The sequence below is a fragment of the Argentina anserina genome, chromosome 5, assembly GCF_933775445.1.
Source record: "Argentina anserina chromosome 5, drPotAnse1.1, whole genome shotgun sequence".
Lineage (NCBI taxonomy): Eukaryota > Viridiplantae > Streptophyta > Magnoliopsida > Rosales > Rosaceae > Argentina > Argentina anserina.
In genome coordinates, this window is record NC_065876.1 from 16798519 (window position 1) to 16819267 (window position 20749).

The 20749-nt window shown below is 38.5% G+C and overlaps 4 protein-coding genes and 1 pseudogene across 5 annotated transcripts; 3 read left to right on the forward strand and 2 right to left on the reverse strand.

Moving 5' to 3' along the window:
• The first annotated feature begins 386 nt into the window (after positions 1-386).
• Positions 387-2468, forward strand: LOC126796318 (NADH dehydrogenase [ubiquinone] 1 beta subcomplex subunit 3-B-like). Its single transcript, XM_050523117.1, has 2 exons — positions 387-652; positions 2252-2468. Exon 1 carries the CDS (start codon positions 451-453, stop codon positions 649-651), a length of 201 nt encoding a protein of 66 aa, XP_050379074.1. The 5' UTR covers positions 387-450; the 3' UTR covers position 652; positions 2252-2468.
• An 833-nt stretch (positions 2469-3301) lies between these two features.
• Positions 3302-7542, forward strand: LOC126796312 (2-C-methyl-D-erythritol 4-phosphate cytidylyltransferase, chloroplastic). Its single transcript, XM_050523109.1, has 12 exons — positions 3302-3434; positions 3509-3594; positions 3692-3769; positions 3864-3919; positions 4076-4155; positions 4288-4370; positions 4991-5068; positions 6024-6092; positions 6432-6500; positions 6581-6627; positions 6997-7087; positions 7232-7542. Exons 1-12 carry the CDS (start codon positions 3314-3316, stop codon positions 7298-7300), a joined length of 927 nt encoding a protein of 308 aa, XP_050379066.1. The 5' UTR covers positions 3302-3313; the 3' UTR covers positions 7301-7542.
• Positions 7543-10016: 2474 nt separating this feature from the next.
• LOC126795622 (secreted RxLR effector protein 161-like) lies at positions 10017-10784 on the reverse strand. Its single transcript, XM_050522427.1, has one exon. It carries the CDS (start codon positions 10782-10784, stop codon positions 10017-10019), a length of 768 nt encoding a protein of 255 aa, XP_050378384.1.
• A 5586-nt stretch (positions 10785-16370) lies between these two features.
• LOC126796316 (uncharacterized) lies at positions 16371-19117 on the forward strand. 2 transcript variants are annotated; one of them, XM_050523115.1, is made up of 5 exons: positions 16371-16511; positions 16597-16667; positions 17334-17382; positions 17608-18571; positions 18680-19117. In XM_050523115.1, the coding sequence occupies exons 1-4, from the start codon at positions 16463-16465 to the stop codon at positions 17760-17762; spliced, it is 324 nt and encodes a 107-aa protein (XP_050379072.1). In that variant the 5' UTR covers positions 16371-16462; the 3' UTR covers positions 17763-18571; positions 18680-19117. The 2 variants fall into 2 exon arrangements, with proteins under 2 accessions (XP_050379072.1, XP_050379071.1); XM_050523114.1 differs by lacking the exons at positions 16371-16511; positions 16597-16667; positions 17334-17382 and having other exon boundaries at positions 17769-18571.
• A 56-nt stretch (positions 19118-19173) lies between these two features.
• On the reverse strand, positions 19174-20749 carry LOC126795623 (putative pectate lyase 17; annotated as a pseudogene).

Genomic DNA, 20749 nt, shown 5'->3' on the forward strand with positions numbered 1-20749 from the left:
ATCTAGCGTGCCGGCAAGTCATTCTTTAATGGATGCAACCTTCTAGGTTTGAAATGAAACCTAACATTGGTGAATTTGTGAGAAAACTAATCATATGACAATGCGTGTCTTAGTTTTTTTTTTAGTATGTCACCGTTGTAAAATAAATTTATTTAATCCGATCATTTATAAGAGAAAATCAATTTAACAATGCATTTACTTATGTATTAAGTTGTGGGGGAATGAGGGTGTTATATCATTTTTTGTTGTTGAAGATTTCCAAAATAAAAGAGATAATGTGCAACAAAAATAAAAAGAAGGGGAAGATTAAACAAACTTAACCACTAGGGGGGACTTCAGTGCAAAAAAGGCTAATACATTCAATTATATAGAAAAAATGCCTACTGTTTGAAAAACAGTGTGAGGTATTTGTGCAAAATCAAGAGAAGGAAGAAAGACAGAAAGAAAGAAATGGGAAGCAGCAAGCCGCTGGGAACGACCGGAGAGTTTTTCAGGAGGAGGGACGAGTGGAGGAAGCACCCGATGCTCTCGAATCAGCTCCGCCACGCCACTCCCGGCCTCGGCATCGCTCTCGTCGCCTTCGGCGTCTACTTGGTCGGCGAGCAGTTCTACAACCGCGTCATCTCTCCTCCTCCCTCCTCTTCTCACTGAGGTAACTCAGATCCCCCAACCTCCTCTCCCTTTCCCGGTTTCAATTCATTCCTTGATTTGTTCTTTGCGTTTTATTTTTATCTTAATATACTCATGTTTGAATTAAGAGGTACATTTTTTGTTTGAATCACTACAATAGTAATTGTATCGTTAGCATACCTGAAATCTATAACTTATATAGTTTAGAGTTTAGAATTAAGCAAAAGACCAACTTCTGGTTGTGTAGCTGATTCGTGAAGATGTACAGTAGTTTCAAAAAATAGTCACGAGTATAAGATTTCCTCAAATTAGTTGCCAAGCACAAAGCTTGACTTAAGTTTGATTTTTTAATGTCTGCATTTTCATATGTAACACGGATCGGGTGCCGCAGTTTTATAGTAATCAAATCGCAGGCAGACTCAACTGTAAGCATTCCATAACCAGTAGGATTCCCAAATAAGCTGATCGTTAGTCCATTACAATGGTAGTGGGGCAAAGGTAAGGCATAGATCTGTGAAATTGTATCAAGGTGTTGTAAACCATTCATAAAATCTAAATGCCACGAACTATTTTCAATGTCTACAGTTTGGGATGGCTCCAATTGAAAAGCCAGAAGTTAATTTCAGAACCTTTTCTGACAATCCAACACATCCCGCCCTGTAGAAAATTGTAGTTTGTAAGATCCATTACCAAGCAGTTGAGAACTAAGAGGTTCAACACATTAAAAATTTAACTTCTTATCCTATATTTGAACTGATGAATTAAACCAGAAGGTTATCAGGTTGTTTCATAAGTTCTGAACCAAACTTTGCAAGAGCAGCCTTATTGAAATTAACAGCAGCTCTAACTCTGAGTCTTCATTTATGTTTAGAGTGCAACTAGCAGACCAGGAAATGGGATTAGAACAATCAGAGCCCCAAAAAGAATTCAGAAGCAAGTTCATTTGGACACTTGAAGAAAGAGAAAATGTGATTTTATTATACCTGATCAGTCGGCTTTAAGAAGAGCAAGTCTGCCACCTGTGTACAAAGTTCGCTAATGATGTTGTTTGACCCTAAATACTTGCCTATAATAGAACGGAATTAGATTTGCAAAATAATTGAAATAGCAGTCTTTGAATGATTACTGACATGGTAAAAGAAGAGTGTGGACTTGTTATAGCAAATTTTCTGTCCGAAGCCGAAGAAAAAAGAGAGAATTAATATTAGTTGAATTAATATAAATATTAATATTAGTTGAATTAATAGGTTGTAGACTAGTATTTTTCATTGAATTCAAAAATCTGGGAATGTATGTCCTGCCAAGAAGTCTGCTAGAAAGCTGCACGGTACACTTATCACTGCATGCGACTTAATTGTAGTATTGATCTTATGATTTTTACCACTGCAGTTTAGCTCCAGTTTGTTTCTTTTTATCTATTCATTTTTATTTAGTCCTCTTTCACTTTACCAGTGTGGCAATGTTCAATAGTCTCACTGTAGTCATTTATGTAATTTAAGCATGTGACATAGTTCGGTTCCAACTTTACCAGTGTGACATAGTTGTTTCCTTTGGTTTGTCAATTTTCTATTGAAATCTTTGGTTTAGCAAGTTCTCTTTTTGATGTTGGCTTCTCGTGCAGATCGGCTGCTCGGCAAGAGGAATCGAGTCTGGAGTTTCATCCTTCAGTGCTTCTTTCTGGTTTTGAAATTCAATAAAAAGTAATCAGTTAACTTTAGCCTAAAAGAACTTGAAGGCTGGGAATTTTATTATGTAGTGGTTTGTCATGTTTCTACTCTCCCCTGAATGGCTACATTTGAAAGTTGCATAAGTTGAAGCATGTGTTATCTTCTGTTTTCCCCAAAGAGTTTTGAATGTTGACAAGTTATGTTATTCTTTTTGGCTTGCTTCATTGTCGGGGAAAAACTTTCATCAGAACTCTGAACTGGAAAACTAACAAATCGAGGGGCAAGTAGTGGCTATGTTAAAACCTTCTGTTGATGTTCTGAAAGGAAAAGAGTTCCACCACCCCATTCTACAGATTTCTCAACTCCTCAGAGTGAGACTGTGAGATAGCCAAAGAAGCCCCAGTTCCCATCATAAAGCCAATCGACACTCTCTTTACACTTGGTATATTCAACTTTCAAGGATGATTGCTTCTCATCGGCTCCTTCGCTTTCTTTGTTTGATATTTCGGCCACAACTTTGGTACGATCATTTCTGAGGGCACGACCTTGAGAACTCGGAAGTCGATTGTCGCTTTGAACGCTGGGGCAAAATTCTGTTTTCTTCCACAGACGGGGAATTATGCTTCATGTGTGAAGATTGCATCAAAGCACTCTCATGTATAGTTGCAAAGTGCATCGCCATAGAAACTTACATCATCAAGGGCCAATGATGTATCTCAATAAAAGTTAGAGATATCTGAATCCGGGAAAACACAAACAAAAATAATCAAAAAAGAGGATCAGAACTAATCCACATATTCGAAACAAAAAATTAAACTAATAAAAGCCCAGGCTTTTTTAAGAGAAAAGCAGAAGTAAGGGGACTTGATGACGTGACATGTTAGGATTGAGAAGTAACTCATTTTGACTGTTGGAGTAAATTTTCCAACCGTCAACGTTAGGTAATTATTCCATGTTATTATCTGTCTGAAGTTGACCAATACATTGATAGTGGCCGGCAACTATTCTTCACTGCCATGGCGCTCTTGGTTCACAGACTTCACTTCACCCTCTCCTCCTCCTCTTCTTCTTCTCTCTTCTTCTCAAACGAAACTCACCTCCGCAGAATCTCACCGTCCTCCAACCTAAGCTTCACAGGCAAACTCCTCCTCCTTTTCTCAATTCTCTTCTTCTACTCCCTTACTGTTATCTCATACTTCATCGTCTTTCAGGTCATCGATTCAATTCCAGGGAGAAAAAGCACCATGACGCCGGAATCGCAACCTCCCGCTTCACTTGCTTCTCCGCACGGCAAAATGTATGTATCAGGGACAGGGCGCTTGTTCTTGTTTCAAATTTCAATTGTGTACAATTTGATCATCTGAGTTTGTTTTGTGTGTGGCTATACGATGCAGAAACCGGAGACGGTGATAGTGAAGGAGAAGAGCGTTTCGGTGATTCTTTTGGCTGGTGGCAAGGGTAAAAGGATGGGCGTAAGTTCCTCCATATTTGTCACCATTTTTCGTGTTTCGATTGATGATCAATTTGTTGTGTGATGATGTCTTTATGCTGTGTTTGTGCAACTAGGCCAGTATGCCGAAACAATATCTACCGCTGTTGAGCCAGCCGATTGCATTGTACAGGTTAACTTATTCAACAAATGCTTTTTGTTTGATTTTACATCGCGTCGATTGAACTCATGGATCCTGCTGTTTAGTTCAATGAAATGCTGATTTAGGTAGTTTTTCGTGTCTAGTTTTAGGACCTAATCACAGGGAACCTTTTTTTTTACTGTGCAGCTTCTATACTTTCTCGCGGATGCCTGAAGTGAAGGAAATCATTGTAGTTTGTGATCCTTCCTACAGGGATGTGTTTGAAGGTTCTGTTACCGTCTTTTCTTTTTTTATGGCTATTGTTGTAGTGTGAGTTTGTCTCTTTGGAGATGTTTGTCTGGTGGGTGTAGCGCTGTTGGACTACATTTATTCTGATTTGGTTTTGGTCGTGTTCTCAGATGCCAGGGATAAGATCCAGAAGGAACTTAAATTCACGTTGCCTGGGAAGGAAAGACAAGATTCTGTTTACAGTGGACTGCAGGTGTGTGCACATCCTTGTTTTTTCCCATAATTTAAGAAACAATAGTCACCTTGATCCGGAAGAATTCTACTTGTTATTCTTCCAAGGAAAGGTCTTTCAGTTTTAGCCTAGTATTAGCCTGAAGTCCTTCATCTGCTTTATCTCAAAGTCTTGTTTCAAAATTTCACAATATTTGAAAATGAGATGGCTGTCTGGTTTTGTTTCTTGGATTATACTATTTTTTTTATTGTTAAAAATTACTCATCCGTATGATGGTGGTATCTGTCCTGTCTTATTGAGCAGTTGAAAAAACAACGAAAATAGTTTAATTCCGTATGTATGAGCACATTGTATGACACACGCTTACTCCTTTTCTAAAACATTAAAGGGGAGTGGGGGGGGGGGGGGGGTGTGAAAATTACTGAAATTTAGTGTGAAAATCACAGTTTTTCTTTCTTGCTATAATGTCTAAGCATCTTCACATGCCCCTGCTCACCTAGTAGTGGCACAAGTCGACTGAAGTTCTTAAATTTTTGTATGGAATAGAAATAGTATCTTCAATTGTTGATTTTATTTTTCCAAACTGTATTACTGTAAGTATGATTGCATAACTTATCATCATATTCAACTTCCATGTACAGGCTATTGATTTGGCCTCTGAGCTTGTTTGCATCCATGATTCTGCAAGACCTCTGGTATCAACAGCAGATGTTGAGAAGGTCAGACTTTTAGATCTAATATATTCACGTTTTTCTGTTTTGAGTTTTCACATTATATAAATAGATCACCATGTTTCGTATTAGAGTCATGCACTGTGTCTTAGGTATAGAGCAATACATTTTTCTTTTAAGTGAAGCCATCACAATATGAAGCTATTACATAAATGTTGTTCTCTCTACACATCCTGAGTGTTGAAGTGAACATTTTTAGGTGCAGAGACCAAATTATAGGTGTTTGCATGGAACCAGACATGTTTAAAATTGCTTGAGAAAAATGACTTCCCAGAAAGGGAGAAGAGGATGAAAGTTTTCGATAATGTTGTAATATAAGTAATTTCTAGCCATGACATAGACGATGAGAATTTGGAAGTCTTTAGCCGTAAAAATTATCCAAATCAACTTGGTCATCCCTTGATGTCAGGTGGTGTATATCTGTATATCCAACAAATGATAAAAATATAATCAAAGTTTCACCGTCAAGATTTATCTGCTGCTCTTCTGTTTAAGTAGGCTAATTGTTGGCAAAAATAAAGAAGAATAGTATAGGATAGAGCAATTTAGGTATAGTACCAATATCCACTCTTGATCATTGAATTGCTGCCAAATGACCTCGAAGTTTGTGTAACTATTTGTTAGCATTTAAAGATCATACGTTACCTCTGCTAATAAGTTGTTTCGTTTAACATTTTTGCTGTCAGTCAATATGTCAAAAGAATGTATATGGAATACATAAACATAGAAATCAAAGGTATTTGCGCACATATGTTTTTCCTTGAGTAGGGGTAAGTCAAAGCACACACACTTCCAAGTTACAACAAATGCAAAATGGATGGGCTGGTGTTGTTCCAGTTATATAGGTTTCTCTGTGGAGGTTTTGTGAAATTTTTTTTTGAATGTCTGATTTGTTCTATGACTATTCAAGAGAATAATCCAAGCAAGAATTTAATGCTTTTAGGTCATTCAAGATGGTTGGTTAAATGGAGCAGCTGTACTAGGGGTTCCAGTAAAAGCGACCATCAAAGAGGTATGTATTAATCATAATGACTTGCTTTCATATTTATACTACTTGCGTTTGATGAATACTTAAAATACAGCCAATTTAAATGATGCAATTGGTTTGGTTTCTCCTTGTTTTCCCTTTATGTGTGTTTATTAGGATATCATGTAGCTGCTCATTTTCCTGTTTCCTCTTAGTTGTGTTAACATTTATGTACCCTTCCCAGAAAAACTTGAGTAGTTCTCAGTAAAGTCCGTCTGTCTGCTGTTTTTGTCTTGAACACATATCAGGGGGCTTTAAACCTATCTTCAGATCTTGAATTCTGCATATAGACCTTGTAACAAAAATTCCTGTATTTATATGCAGGCAAACAATGAGTCTTTTGTAGTCCAAACTTTGGACAGGAAAACACTTTGGGAAATGCAAACACCACAGGTTGACTGACTATAGAGTTTACATCTCTTAATTCATGAATTTCGAATATTCTAATAGTATCAGTCTATCAATTTTTACAGGTCATCAAACCTGAGTTGCTTAAAAAGGGCTTTGAGCTTGTTAACAGGTACATAGAATTTCATATTGATTTGTCGTACACTTGTACCATGTTAAATGCAAACTGCTGTAAAACTAAAAAAGGAAAAGAAAAAGGTAATGAGTTGATGATGATAACGGATGTGAGTAATTCAGAACCTGCCCAAATCAGAATCCTTTCATCAGCTAGTTATCTCTTGCGAGTCTGATCCTTGTTTTGGATGTTACAAAAAAAATAAAAGCAAGAAACTAATCTTGAGAGTTGACTCATAATGCTGTTAGATATATATCTAGTGAGACAAAAGTCTGAGTTTTGTAATGTAATTTTCGATTAAAACAATGTTGGACACCAATAAGTGATTCCATCTTTCTCATGTCTTAATAATTGTAATGTTCACAGAGAGGGCCTTGAGGTGACTGATGACGTGTCTATTGTTGAGCACCTTCCACATCCTGTCTACATCACTGAAGGATCTTACACCAACATCAAGGTAGTTAAATATCATACCCTCTCTATCTTTTTGCAACTAACACAAATGCGAACCAATGCTCAGCACCCCATTGAATTAGAGTTGTATTTCAAAGTTCCATCTGTAACAAAAAAAGTCTCATTTCATTGCACTACAAATTTGCAGGTTACAACCCCAGATGATTTATTACTTGCAGAGAGAATATTGAGTATGGACACTAAAAAGTCTTCCTGATGATATTCTTGACATTTTCTTTGAATCATTTCAAAGTGCCATGATTTATTCAACAGACTGCCCTTGCTGTAGTTGCTGAGATGTGCCCATTGCAAATCTGCAGTTAAACTATTTATGTAGGTAGCTTGGCTATAAGGACCAATTTTTGTCGAGTCAATCATAAATTTATGCAAAAAAGTACATAAAATGGAAAATTTGATGAATGGTTTTTTTATTTTATTGAAAACAATGGGTTTACATGAACAAAAGTTTAAAAGATGATCAACTGACTGTTAAAAACCACTACGGTGTTTGCCTCTTTGGCACGGTAAGTTTAACTTTTTGTTTTCTTTTTTGGAACATATCAAATCTCCAAGCATTTCCCCTTGCATTTTTTTTCACCATAAGCAAGATCTCGTGGGCTCTCTCTCTTGATGGGGTCTTCTTTCTCTCATTAACATGTATGGAATATTTTTCTCTTGGGACTGCCAGCGACTTATTTGATGAAAAGTGTTCACCGGAACCTTGTTGTGAAGAACGCTGTGTTTTGTTTTTATGTCGGAAATGCTGATATGCTTGTTTGCCTACTTATATTGCCCATATTATGGCCTGAATGCCAGCTATCGAGTTCCAGCTTCCACCTTTGAAGACACTACTTAGCTCTATTGCAATCTTTTGTAGCAGCTATAAGATTCCAAAGCTCCCTCGACGGCGGGATTTGGGTTCCGGCTGCTGCTGAGAGGCCTTGACCCGCTTGGCGCGTGTGGCGGTGGCTTTGGGTTTTGCCCCTCTTTGAGGGAAGTGGGGTTAAATTTAAACGAAGTCAATAGGATATAAATGAATAAATAAAAACAGGAAATAAATAGGACGAGCCCAAAAACTTAATTAATACAGCTAATTAATAGAGATAAGTTTTGTTTACTTTCGACGCAGTTATTACCCAACGGTCATATTGCAGACCATAAATCTAATCTATATAATCATCATCATCTCCCCACTTCGCCACTCTTCTCTCTCTCTCTCTCTCTTTCACTTCCATTTGAATCTCTGTCATTTCAGTTTCTCTCGATCGATCTAACCGAGGAAAAATTCCCACCGCTGGGCTTTCATAGTTGCAGTTCTACACAATTCAGATCTTCTCAGATCAAATTCCAATCGGCGGGGGACAGCTGAGATTTCTCCGATCTCATTCCAATTTCCGACGATCAATATTTGTTTGATCGGATCGGGGTTTCAGTTGTGGTAGTATTTCAATTTTAGTAATATATAAAAGAGCCTATATTAGGTCGTTGATTGGTTCAAGAAAGAAAAGAGATTAAGAAAAAAATGAGATTGATTGTGTCAAAGTTGGTGTGGTGTTTGAATATCAATTTGATTGGGAAAAACCCTATAAGCAGATCGTGATGGGTGATCCAGTCAAAGAGGCTCTCCAGGCCTGGAGAAAGAGCAGCCACTATCAACATTACTCGACTAAATTGTCTGATCAGACCAAACATAATGTTGATAGTAATAAGCTCCGTCAGGCTGAGCTACAACAAAGACAGATAGACCGAGAAAATGCTCGGCTGGCTCTTGAGAACATGAAACCAACACTCGATTTGGAGCCGAGTTGGTGCACTCTACTCACCCAGCTTCAAACCTTACCTGGTTTTGATGCTTCTGCTTGGGGCTGGGGTGTTCTCAACTACACCCCTTACTACCGTCGCCACTGCACATAAGGCCTAAGCAACCAGTCGTAATTAACAAAGGCATAAACTTGATGCTTCTGTTGAAACTGAACAATAAAAAACAACTACCTTCAATTGGAAACAAAATTATAACTTGAATGGACACAGATTAACTAGTTCAAAGGAGAAAAGGAGCAACTTGAATCCATTCAAGATTTTACCAATTTATTCGATCAAATAAAAATGGACACAGATCAACAACTAGTCCCAAAGAAACCAATTTGAAGGGAGAAGACATGTTTACAATTGATTGGAAAAAAATAGACTTTCAGAAATGGAGAAGACTCAGAAAGGATTATAATTTTTCAATAATCTGGTTATATTATTCACCTACAGACTAAAGCCATGACAAAGATGATGAACATTTTGTAAGAACTTGGTCATCACACAGAAACGGAAGGTATTTACACACCTATCCTTTACCTAAGCTAAGGTATACTACTTGCAGTTGATGAATACTTAAAAGTTAAAACTACAGCCAATTTATATGATGCATTTGGTTTAGTTACTCCATGTTTTCCCGCAAGGGAAACGTGTGTATAAGACTATTAAGATACCATGTAGTAGCTCATTTCTATTATTTTCTTGTACTTCAAGGTGTATCAATAGGTATGTATCCTCGCAAGAGGTAGTTGAGCAATTTGTGTCCCCACTTAAACACATATCAGGGATCTCTTAACCTGTTTGCAGATCATAAATTACTACATATAGATCCAGGCAAACAATGAGTCTTTTGTCATTTTGAGAAATGCAGACACCACAGGTTTACTGCTTACAGAATTTACACCTCTCAATTCAAACCTGAGTTGTTAACATATCGAAACCTGAGTTGCTCAGAAACTCTGCCTTGTGGTAATCAAGCTCAGACATCCAGCCAGAAGCATATCAGGTTCTCCATTTCTGTAATCTGATTGATGGTATTACAATGTTGCTTCAAAGATGAGTAGGAATTTCTATTGCTTGTGGTCCACATACTGCTGATGTAGCAGTACATAAGCTTGGCTGGGTCATCATAAGCTTAGCCTTACGCACTCACGAACCGCCTCATGTAGAGCGATAATCTCTGAGTGGTTCGAAGAGGTAGCCACAAGGGTTTGCTTGGTTGATCTCCAAGATATTGCCGTTTTTCCAATAGTGAATACATAACCAGTTTGAGAACGGCCTTTATGTGGGTCAGAAAGATACCCAGCATCAGCGAAACCAACCAAAATATTATTTGGGGTTTCAGAGTAGGGGATAGTAATTTTGTCATCGACCTTTTCTTTAGGAACTACAATTCCATTCTCGGATCCTCCTGTCTTACTATAAGGAAAGAATAAACCCAAGTCAATGGTTCCTTTTAGGTATCGAAATATGTTCTTGACACCACTCCAATGACGCTGCGTAGGTGCTGAGCTAAATCTAGCTAACAAGTTCACTGAGAATGCAATATCTGGTCGAGTACATTGGGCCAAGTACAATAATGCGCCTATTGCACTTAGGTAGGGAGTTTCAGCTCCTAATACCTCTTCGTCCTCTTCTAGTGGGCGAAACGGATCTTTCTTTACATCCAAACTTCGACCGATCATGGGAGTGCTAACAGGGTGCACTTTGTCCATGTTAAATCGCCTGAGCATCTTTTGGACATATGCAGACTGATGGATTAGAATTCCACAAGCTCGGTGCTCTAGCTCAAGGCCTAGACAAAACCGAGTTTTCCCAAGATCTTTCATCTCAAATTCGGATTTCAAATAGCTCGTGGTTTCTCTTATTTCATCAAGAGTGCCTATTATGTTCATGTCATCAACATATACAGCTACAATAGCAAATCCGAAACTTGTTTTCTTTATAAATACGTAGGGGCACAATTCATTATTCTTATATCCTTTCCCAATCAAGTAGTCACTTAGACGGGTATACCACATCCGCCCAGATTGCTTTAGTCCGTAAAGTGAGCGTTTCAACCTGATTGCAAACGCACTCCGTGGTTTAGAGTCACTTGATTTGGGCAATTGAAGGCCATCAGGCACTTTCATATATATCTCTGAATCTAGATCCCCATAGAGATATGCTGTAACCACATCCATAAGCTGCATGTCCAGTCCTTCGGAAACTACCAAACTAACAAGGTAGCGAAACGTTATGATGTCCATTACGGGAGAGTATGTCTCCTCGTAGTCAATTCCAGGGCGTTGTGAGAAACCTTGCGCCACAAGGCGAGCCTTGTACCTTAGGACTCCGTTCTTCTCATTACGCTTTCTGACAAAAACTCATTTATGTCCTACAGGCTTTACACTTGGTGGGGTTAGCACTACCGGACCAAATACCTGTCTTTTTGCCAGTGAATCTAATTCTACCTGGATTGCGTCTTTCCATTTAGGCCAATCTGCTCTTTGTTGACATTCTACAACAGAGCGTGGTTTGATATCATCATGCTCTATTATTTCATGAGCAACGTTATATGCAAATGCATCATCAATGTGTATGGAAGATCTTTCCATCAACTCATGTGCACTCTCATAATTCATTGAGATTTCTTGTTCTCTAGAATCATACCAAACATCGGAGTGTCCTCCAGTAATGATTCATGGACATAACTATAATCAGAGATAATCTCATGAGAGGGATTCTCCACATCGATGATTAATGGATCTGGTTGTGCCTTAGTCGCCCTTTTCTTCCTTGGGCGAGTATCAGTCGAACCAAGTGGCCTCCCCTTCTTCCTTTGAGGAGCCACGGCCTCAACCACACCTCCACTAAGTGTGGTTGCAGTGCCTCCTACTACGACACCATGCCCTTTTTAGGGATTTCTAACCTTGCAGGCACATTTGCAGCTGGTATATGTGATCTTGTCACTTTAGCGATATCAGAAAACGCATCAGGCATCGAATCTGCTACGTTATGAAGATCGATTATTCTTTTCACTTCACTTTCACATTGTGGAGTGCGGGGATCAAAATGAGATTGAGTGGGGACAAACCATGACAATTCCTGTCGTTCCCTTTGAAAATCTTTTTTCTTATCTCCCCCTAACGACGGGAAGACTGTCTCATCAAAATGACAATCCGCAAATCTAGCAGTAAAACGATCGCCTGTCAAAGGTTCCAAATAGCAAATAATTGTTGGGGATTCATATCCAACATAAATACCTACTCGTCTCTGGGGACCCATTTTTGTGCGCTGTGGGGGCGCAATAGGCACATATACAGCACAACCAAATATGCGTAAGTGTGAAATGTCAGGCTCATATCCAGTAACCAACTGGTACGCAGAAAATGGTTGGCTAGCAGTAGGTCTGAAACGAATAAACAAGGCTGCGTGCAATATTGCATAACCCCATGCACTTATAGGTAAATTGGTGCGCATAATAAGTGCCCTAGCCACCATTTGTAATCTTTTGATGGTGGCTTCAGCGAGACCATTTTGTGTATGCACATGGGGAACATGATGCTCTACATCGATCCCAATAGACATGCAATAATCATCAAATGCTTTTGATGTAAACTCTCCAGCGTTATCAAGCCTTATAGACTTAATATGGTGATCAGGGTGGTGAGCCCTTAAACGAATAATCTGTGCTAGAAGTTTTGCAAATGCAGCGTTTCGTGTGGACAATAATGCAACATGTGACCAGCGAGTTAAAGCATCTACCAGAACCATAAAATACTTAAATGGCCCGCATTCTAGATGGATAGGTCCACAAATATCACCATGTATCCTTTGTAAGAATGGAATATTTTGTTTAGTATCTTTAGCATAGGAAGGTCTCGATCCTGTTTTTGCCAAAGAACAGGCTTGGCAAAATGACTGATGTGTCTTGGAAATAGTCATTGAGGCAGAGGGAGGGAACACTTCTATTACTTTAGAAGGTAATGACTGCATTGGAGCAGTGTAACGAGCACTGTGCATCGTATTTGGTTGCTGTCCCATTTTATTTTTCCCTCGAAAGAAAGGATGTCCGTGTGAATTCTTTAAAATATGGACCATCATGTCCCGACCAGGATGTCCTAATCGGTCATGCCAAAGCCTGTATAAGTTAGTGTCCCAAATTTCATCATTGGTGACAGCATAAGATTCAATAATCCGAATGGTAGTAAGATATAGTCCATTGTCTTGACTCTTCATCTTCTCTAAAACGCGTGTCCGTCCACATTCAAGAGAAGTAAGACACAAATATTCACTTCCATTCTCACAATAAGTGTTCAGATGATAACCGTTGGTGCGAATATCTTTGAAGCTTAACAAGGTTCGAGGGGCTCTAGGTGCATATAGAGCATTGGTGATTTTTAACAATGTGCCATTTGGCAAGAAAAATTGGGCAGTTCCTCGCCCTTTTATTATTTGGTCTGATCCAGTCATAGTAGACAAACATGAATTATAAGGAATTAATTCAACAAATAATTGTCGATTCCTTAATATAGTGTGGGTAGTCGCACAATCTGCTAAGCACTCTATTTCTCCTCGATTCATTCCTACAAATAAATTTTGATATGATCATTAAATATATATCTCATATGCAGTAGAGTCTTCTAGTATAGGTCGAATGATATACTTTTCATTCCAAAAATTTTTTTTATGGATGTATTGCTTTACATCATTAATAGTGCTATTTCCGAACCATGTATAATAATTTTAAAAACTTGAGCAACCTCAAATACTTCAGAATAAAATCTGAAACTTTATTAATAATTCAACGGTAATCAAAATAAGTCTCATACATAGAAATCCAATTTCAACAAATCATTATTGAAAAAATAAACTTTAAGACCAAACCAATAGTCTAATTAAAATAAGGCATTACGCCTTCACACTTAACTTGGAAATAAATGAAAAAGATTAATCAAAATCTGGAGTATCGCTTGACTTGGCATGGTCCATCTTGCCATTAAAATCCGAGATTGTGAGGTTGACATTAGGTTCAGGACCTTCTTCCTATATATAGTGAGCCTCTTGTTCTCTAGACTCTCTATACCTCTTGTAATTGGCTGCGACTCTGTTACTTGCCTGGCAGTTCTTATACCAATGAGCAGTGTCTCCACACCTATAGCAAGGTTCATTGCCAACTCTTTCCCTTTTGCTTGGGGGTTTTTCGGTGCCTTTTGCACTTTGTGACCACTAGGTCCAGTGCCACCATGGCCACTAGAACCTGCACCACCATCTCTGCGCCATACATTAGGAGGACGTCCACGGCCCATTCCACGGCCCATACTACGGCCTCCATATCCTTTTCCACGTGGGGTATTGCCCCCACGTGTGTAAGGGTCAGCACGTCCAATCCCCTTTACTTTAGGGTTCTTTCCATCCTTCACCTTGCCATAGTTAGCCTCGGGAATTTTCTTTGTCCCAATAGGTCTGACATTATTGTTCAAAAGAACTTGATCATGACGCTCAGATACTTGCAACATAGAGATCAGTTTATGGAAGGTAGTGATTCTTTTGTTGTCATACTCCAACCTATACTGGTTTGCTAGTATAAGGGCCGAAGTAGGGAAAGTGGATAGAGTTTTCTGGATCATATCATCTTCTGTGAGTTCCTTGCCACAGAAATTGAGACGTGCTTTCAGGCGCAACATATCACTGTTGAAGTCATTAACCCTTTTGTAGTCAAGTAAGCGGATTTCATTCCACTGGACAGTTAATTTTGGGAGCAAAGTGTCATGAATATTCCCAAAACGTCCCTTTAGGGCATCCCACAGTTCTTTGAGTGTTTTCAACTGAAGGTACTCCCATACCAAGCTTTGATCAATATGCCGCCTCAAGAACATTAGGGCATTGGCTTTGGTTTTTGCCGACGGTTCATCTTTTTTGTCGGTGGGAGGATAAATGGTGGTTGTGTAGTCTTTTCCCACAAACGTGGTTTCAACATTAGAAACCCAACGATGGTACTCAATTCCTTCTGAGTCCAAAATGGCGAATTCGGGTCGAGTTTGGTCAGCCATCTACAAACACAAGAGTAAATGTTTATTAATTTCCAAGAGTGTGCATTGGATTTCGAGACCAAATTTCATGGTGGTCACATATTTTCTTTCGATGCTTTTTGTGAAAATGCTTTATCACATAGTTACGTTATAAAAACTTTGTAAAGCGCATGATTTTCATTATCATGAAAATAATATATATAAATCGTGCTAAAATAATAATATTGATGTTAAGAACCTATGAAACATGCATGTATTTAATTATTAAGCACGTTATAAAGTATAACACATTGATCAAATATGCCACAATCGTAAAAATAAAAATGAAATAAAATAATAATGGCAAAATATTTTACCATGCATAATTGAAAACATTACAATATAGCATATCCGCGTGTAGTAAACCCGACAAACAAATCATCTTGTAGACATGTGTATTTACGTACTTTAAAATAAATAACACATATGGTAAAAAAACAAACAAACAAAAATTGTAAAAAAAACTAACCTTAATTTACCATAATGGTAAATATTTCAGTTTTTTTTTCTTCGAAACGGGTCGCGGGTCGTAGGTCGCGGGTCGCCGGGCGGAGATCGCAGATCGCGAATCGGAGATCGCGGATCGGAGCGTCGCCGAGCTTGCTTGCGGCGTGTATCCTGTCGCGTCGGAGATCGGGGATCGGTGATCTGGAGGCGATGTCGCGGCCGGGAAGAGAGGCTAGCGCGCGGCGGGGGCGGGGTGCGAGCGCGCGGCGGGAGCGGGAGGCGTGTCGTTCCGATCTGGGCTGCTGGTCTCGCCGATCGTAGGCGAGCGGTTGGTCACGCCGATCGGAGGCGCAGGTGCTGCTAGGGAGCGGCGACGAGGAGGGAGCGGCCACGAGGAGGGAGCGGCCACGGGGGGAAAAAAAACTAGGGTTTTCAATTTATTTTTTTTGTGTGTTTTGGCCAGAATACTTAGAGGAAAGCTATCATGCTGATAACGTGTTGTAGGGAAAATGGAATGGTATACTCGTATTATTACGAACCCCTTTATATAGGGGAAATATTACATGGAAAGATATCAATCAGTTTAATGGCAATGAATAAGAATTGTCCGTTACATAATTCATATCCATAATTAACTATATATTAAATACTGATTGCTCAATTGCCTCCGTCAGTTACTTTGACGAGGGCACACTAATAAAGAAATAATGTTTTTCCTTTAACAAAATGATAATTATCTACATTTGTATTTTATAGTAGATTAGTAAATAATTATTTCCCTTCTTGTATTTTTATTTTCATATGTTTTTTTGACAATTTCATATGTATTGACTAAGTCAAAATTATATAAGAAAAAAATAGATGTGTAAATGCCATTTTAGAATGTATGAATAAAAGTAAGACGTGTGTTAAAATTAAAAAATAAATTTAGTGATTCAGTGCAAATATTACTCCCCGATATATATTGATGGTTTTCTTTTTCACGGGGTTCCCGACAGATAATAGCTCCCAGTCACCTCTGTGAGAGAGTCTCCGATTGGGTTTTGCACCGGAAAGCATAATCACATCCCGCAATGGCAGGCAGAGAAGTTCGAGAATACACCAATCTCACAGACCCAAAAGGTAGTTTCTCTGCTTCTCTGAAATTTCTTATCGGGTTTTAGTTACGAGAACCAAATTGAAACGTTGTTTGAATCGATTTTGACAGATAAAAAATGGGGCAAAGGGAAAGACAAGATAGACGACGAAGACATCACCTTCCAACGCATGGTTGCAAAGGTTAGCGCATTTTTGCCTCTTTCACTTTGTGTGTTTTTGTGACTTATGTTCTATGACTATGTTATATCACCAAAAAATGTTATATGAACATGAATATTTTTGTCTCGAGTATCGAATTGGGTTAAAAATTTCAGTTATTATTGAATTTGTTGGATTTTAGAGTAATTCGAACTTAACATGATAAGAATTAATTGGCTTGGCAGCAAATACGACTTTGATTCACACTTTCATACTATTGTTTTTTTTTGTTTTTGTTTTTTTTTATGATTAATCATGTCATGTCTATGTAGAAATAGAAAACAATGAGAATTGTATAAGCTATCAACATAAAAGAAACCGATTTCTTTATAGCTGAACTGTGTCAGTCCCATACCCATGAACGTGTTTTGGTGTGGTTGCGTAGTTCTTGCAATTGTGAGTTCTTATACGTTAGTAGTGTACTTCTTTCTGTACAGGATATTTTGTACTGGTGATAGTAATTGGAATGAGTTAGTGATTTATATTGATTATGAACTTGAAAGTGGTTGGATTTTTGATGGTATGTTGTTGTTTTGATCTCACTTGTGTCTATGATTGTGTAATTGTCTGAGACCTTGTGGGGAGATTTCTAATAACATGCCCTGACAGGGATCCTGGCTTCTTCTACTGGGTTGTTGATGCATGCAGATGCAAGAGGTTGCAGGAGAACGTGGTGGTTACCTTCATGGCCGAGGCGGTACACCCCTCTCTTTTTCTCTCTGAATTTTTTCTTTGTGGTGCAAACTTAAACTCCATTAGTGCATTGAGACCAAGTGTGCATTCATGGAATGTATCTGCTGCTTTAACTATCTCTTTCTCTGTTTCTATGTGTGCACTTTGAGTCATGCGCAAGTTCACCACTTTCTTAGTTTTTTTTTTAGCTCTTTACTTTGTTGCCATCTGTGTAAGTTTGAGTATGCAGCCTTGGACAGTGATGACCTATTATATCTCAAGGAGCAGATGGAAGCTGAGGAGGATGCAGAACGCCTCCTTCGTCGCACTGAGAAACGAGCATTTGCTGCATTTAAGATATCCTTTTATGAAATTGCTTCTAGTTTATTGGCATGCAATAACTAGCTGGTAACAAGCATTTTTTTTCCTGTACTTCACTGTCAATCTTGATGCATTGATATGCTTCTTATGTGTGTTCTTCCTTCAAATTAAATCGTCATGTACCATATATCTGCAGTCGTACTGAGTACCTCATTTGAAACCAAGTGTATCTTATTTTCTTGGCTGGTAGCTCACAAACTAAAAAATTGTGGGCTTCTATTTGATTTTTTCTAGTAAATTTAAGTGTTGTGGACTGTATTTCACAAGATGTGTTTTTTTAAGTCTTTTTCAGTACTGTGGACTAGCTGCTGATGATAGGAATTGGGGAACCCATTAGGATAAGATAGAAAGCTGTCCTTACTATATTCTCTTTTCTTTTTTCATTAAATATTTTTACTCTATCTGTGGTAACTGCCTCTTTTATTCGTACTGAGGTACTTCCTAAAGTTTTTGCTGGAGGATGTATATTATTAAAATATCTTGATCATTTTTAAGTTGGGTGGTATCTTTGAATCCCTTGCAGCTGTTCTGATGTCATGAGTGATAACAGGCTTTTGCCTTAACACTGGTAAAGTTGAACTGTGATACTTTTCTTATGGATAGCGGACATCTTGCTGGTATTGAGCTTTATTTGACCAACAAAACAAGATTGTATATTTCTGTCTATCCTGAATTCCTTAGTGCATGCTTTTGTTGTTCAAGTTTCATATTTTCCCCTCTTCTATCTTGGTTTACTTAACCAATGCACACAAAGCTGCAAGTCTGGCAGATTCGTCACCTGCATCAGCTCCCTTGACACTTCGTGTAGAGCCCAAACCAAAAAGTGGGATTAGGTATGGATCTATCTTGAAACCTATCTTATGTATAGTGACTCCATGATTGATCTGTTTGAGTTCTCTTTGATAAAGTACATGTATAATGGATTGTATTTTGTGACGCAGACAGCAAGATCTACTGAAAAAAGTGGTTGAAATAAAACCGAAAAAGCAGAAAGTTGCTAGTCCATCTAGTGGCACTCAGTTGTCCCTCAACCAAAAGAATGGTGGTGCTATTTCAGCGAATTCGAAGCCTGAATCTAACCAGGACAAGGACAAAGTGCAATTGTCATTGCCATCTATTAAAACAGATGGCGAGTCCAAGGTGGAAGCTACTTCACAAAGCTTGTTAGGCTTAGCATATGACAGTTCTGATGATGAAGATTAAAGAAAAATAAAGGCATGCTCCTGTGAACAATAACTCAGTCTTCGTATTGTATGCGCAGTTATTAGTACAAAAGCTCGCTCACTACTTAGATCACTTTTATTGAATACAATGCTTTTAAAGTTGGTACAGTTATGTATTAACCATTTACAGCGGGTGATTTATTTTCTATTGGCCGAGATGTTTGTTGCCATTGATGCTCCATTTTCTTGATGTATCTCCCTGAGCGTGTCACTTAGCATATAGATTGTTTGATGCATGTTAGAGCACCTGATGCCCTTGTCCATGACCGGACAGATTTGGCATCGACAACTTGGAAATTTTGTTCCTTGTTCTAGTGTGGCTCTGCTCCACCTTGACCTGTTTGGATGAAGGAAGCTCCATTTTCGAAAATATCGCCTTTGGAGTAAAATTTCCAGGATCCGTTAGAAATGTTCTTCCTCCAAGTGACCTGTAGAAATTGTTTGCTAGGAGTTAGGAAACTTTCGTGCCATCTTTGATAGTTTGATTTAAATGTCTTCCTTAATTAATTCTTGTGTTCTTACCTCCTTATTTTGTTGTGATGCAATGAAGAGGTTGGATTCGCTTTTAACACTAGGATTCATGCTTCCCCAATTGCATACTGTATCCACTCCTTGTACAAGTTGTTTTCGACATGTGCATATCCATGGCGAATCCTGAAACAATTGTAGACCTTTTGGTTAGGGAAAAGAATGTCTTGGATAAGTCATACACAGATGAGCAAACCAATGGTTACATACCTTGGCATTCTTTGGTTGCAGCGCGGTCCAAAATGGTTATACACCACTGTAACTTTCATGTTCTTGTCCCGGAAGAAGCCATCGTCGTGTCCGAGAAGCATGACCTTGTCCTGGTCTCTGAACCAATTGTTGGAGATGGTAGCATCGGTTGATCCACGAGTGACATCGAGAAGACCATCCTCACACTCGTACAGTGTACAGTCCATCCAAACCTTTGATGCAGTAACCAACCTTATTGCGTCTCCATCCACCCCGCCTAGTGAAACTATTCCGTTCGGACCTATGACACTGCTTGGTGGCTGCGACTTGCAGTGGTGGATTCGAAGGCCATGGATGATTACATCGGTTGCTCTGAACACTCTCAAGCACGCGTTACCTGCTATGTGTACATTGGCACCTCTTCCATCAATTGCAGTGAAACTACTAATTAGCAACGGTTTCGAGCTTAATTTTCATGTCCCTCTTGAATGTGATCCATTTTTTGTCTTTGATCACAGAAGCCCCATATCTCAGAGTCCCTGGTTGAGGATTTAATGCATTGTCACTAGGGATAGAGATTATATATATATATAAGTCTCCTTCTATGATCGTTAATTAAAGATGCAGACGTTTATATATATTGGAGGGGCAGAAATTAAAGTGCGGAATTCTTTATTTAACTAAATTTTCGGTCACTTTTTTACATTTTCACCATTCAGTAATTAGGTACCTAATTTAGTGATTGTTAATATATATATATATATGTAGAGTGGTTTGTTTTGTTCGTTTATGATGCAGCTGTGATAGGGAAGTGAAATGTTTAAACAAATAGATGCTATCGAATGTTATGCTGTTTTGAACTTTTGATTCTCCACCCAAATTTAGTTGCTATTAACTCGTTATCTATTTATGTCTACGAACTAGTGAAATAATTAAAATTATGATTCGAGTGCATATCCTGTTTCATTGATGAAACGGATTCCATGCACAATGGAGTGCAGTCATCGGCGAATATTTTAATACCAATAACCAATCGCAGCCATATATTTGGCTTTTTAAACCTTGAGCCAT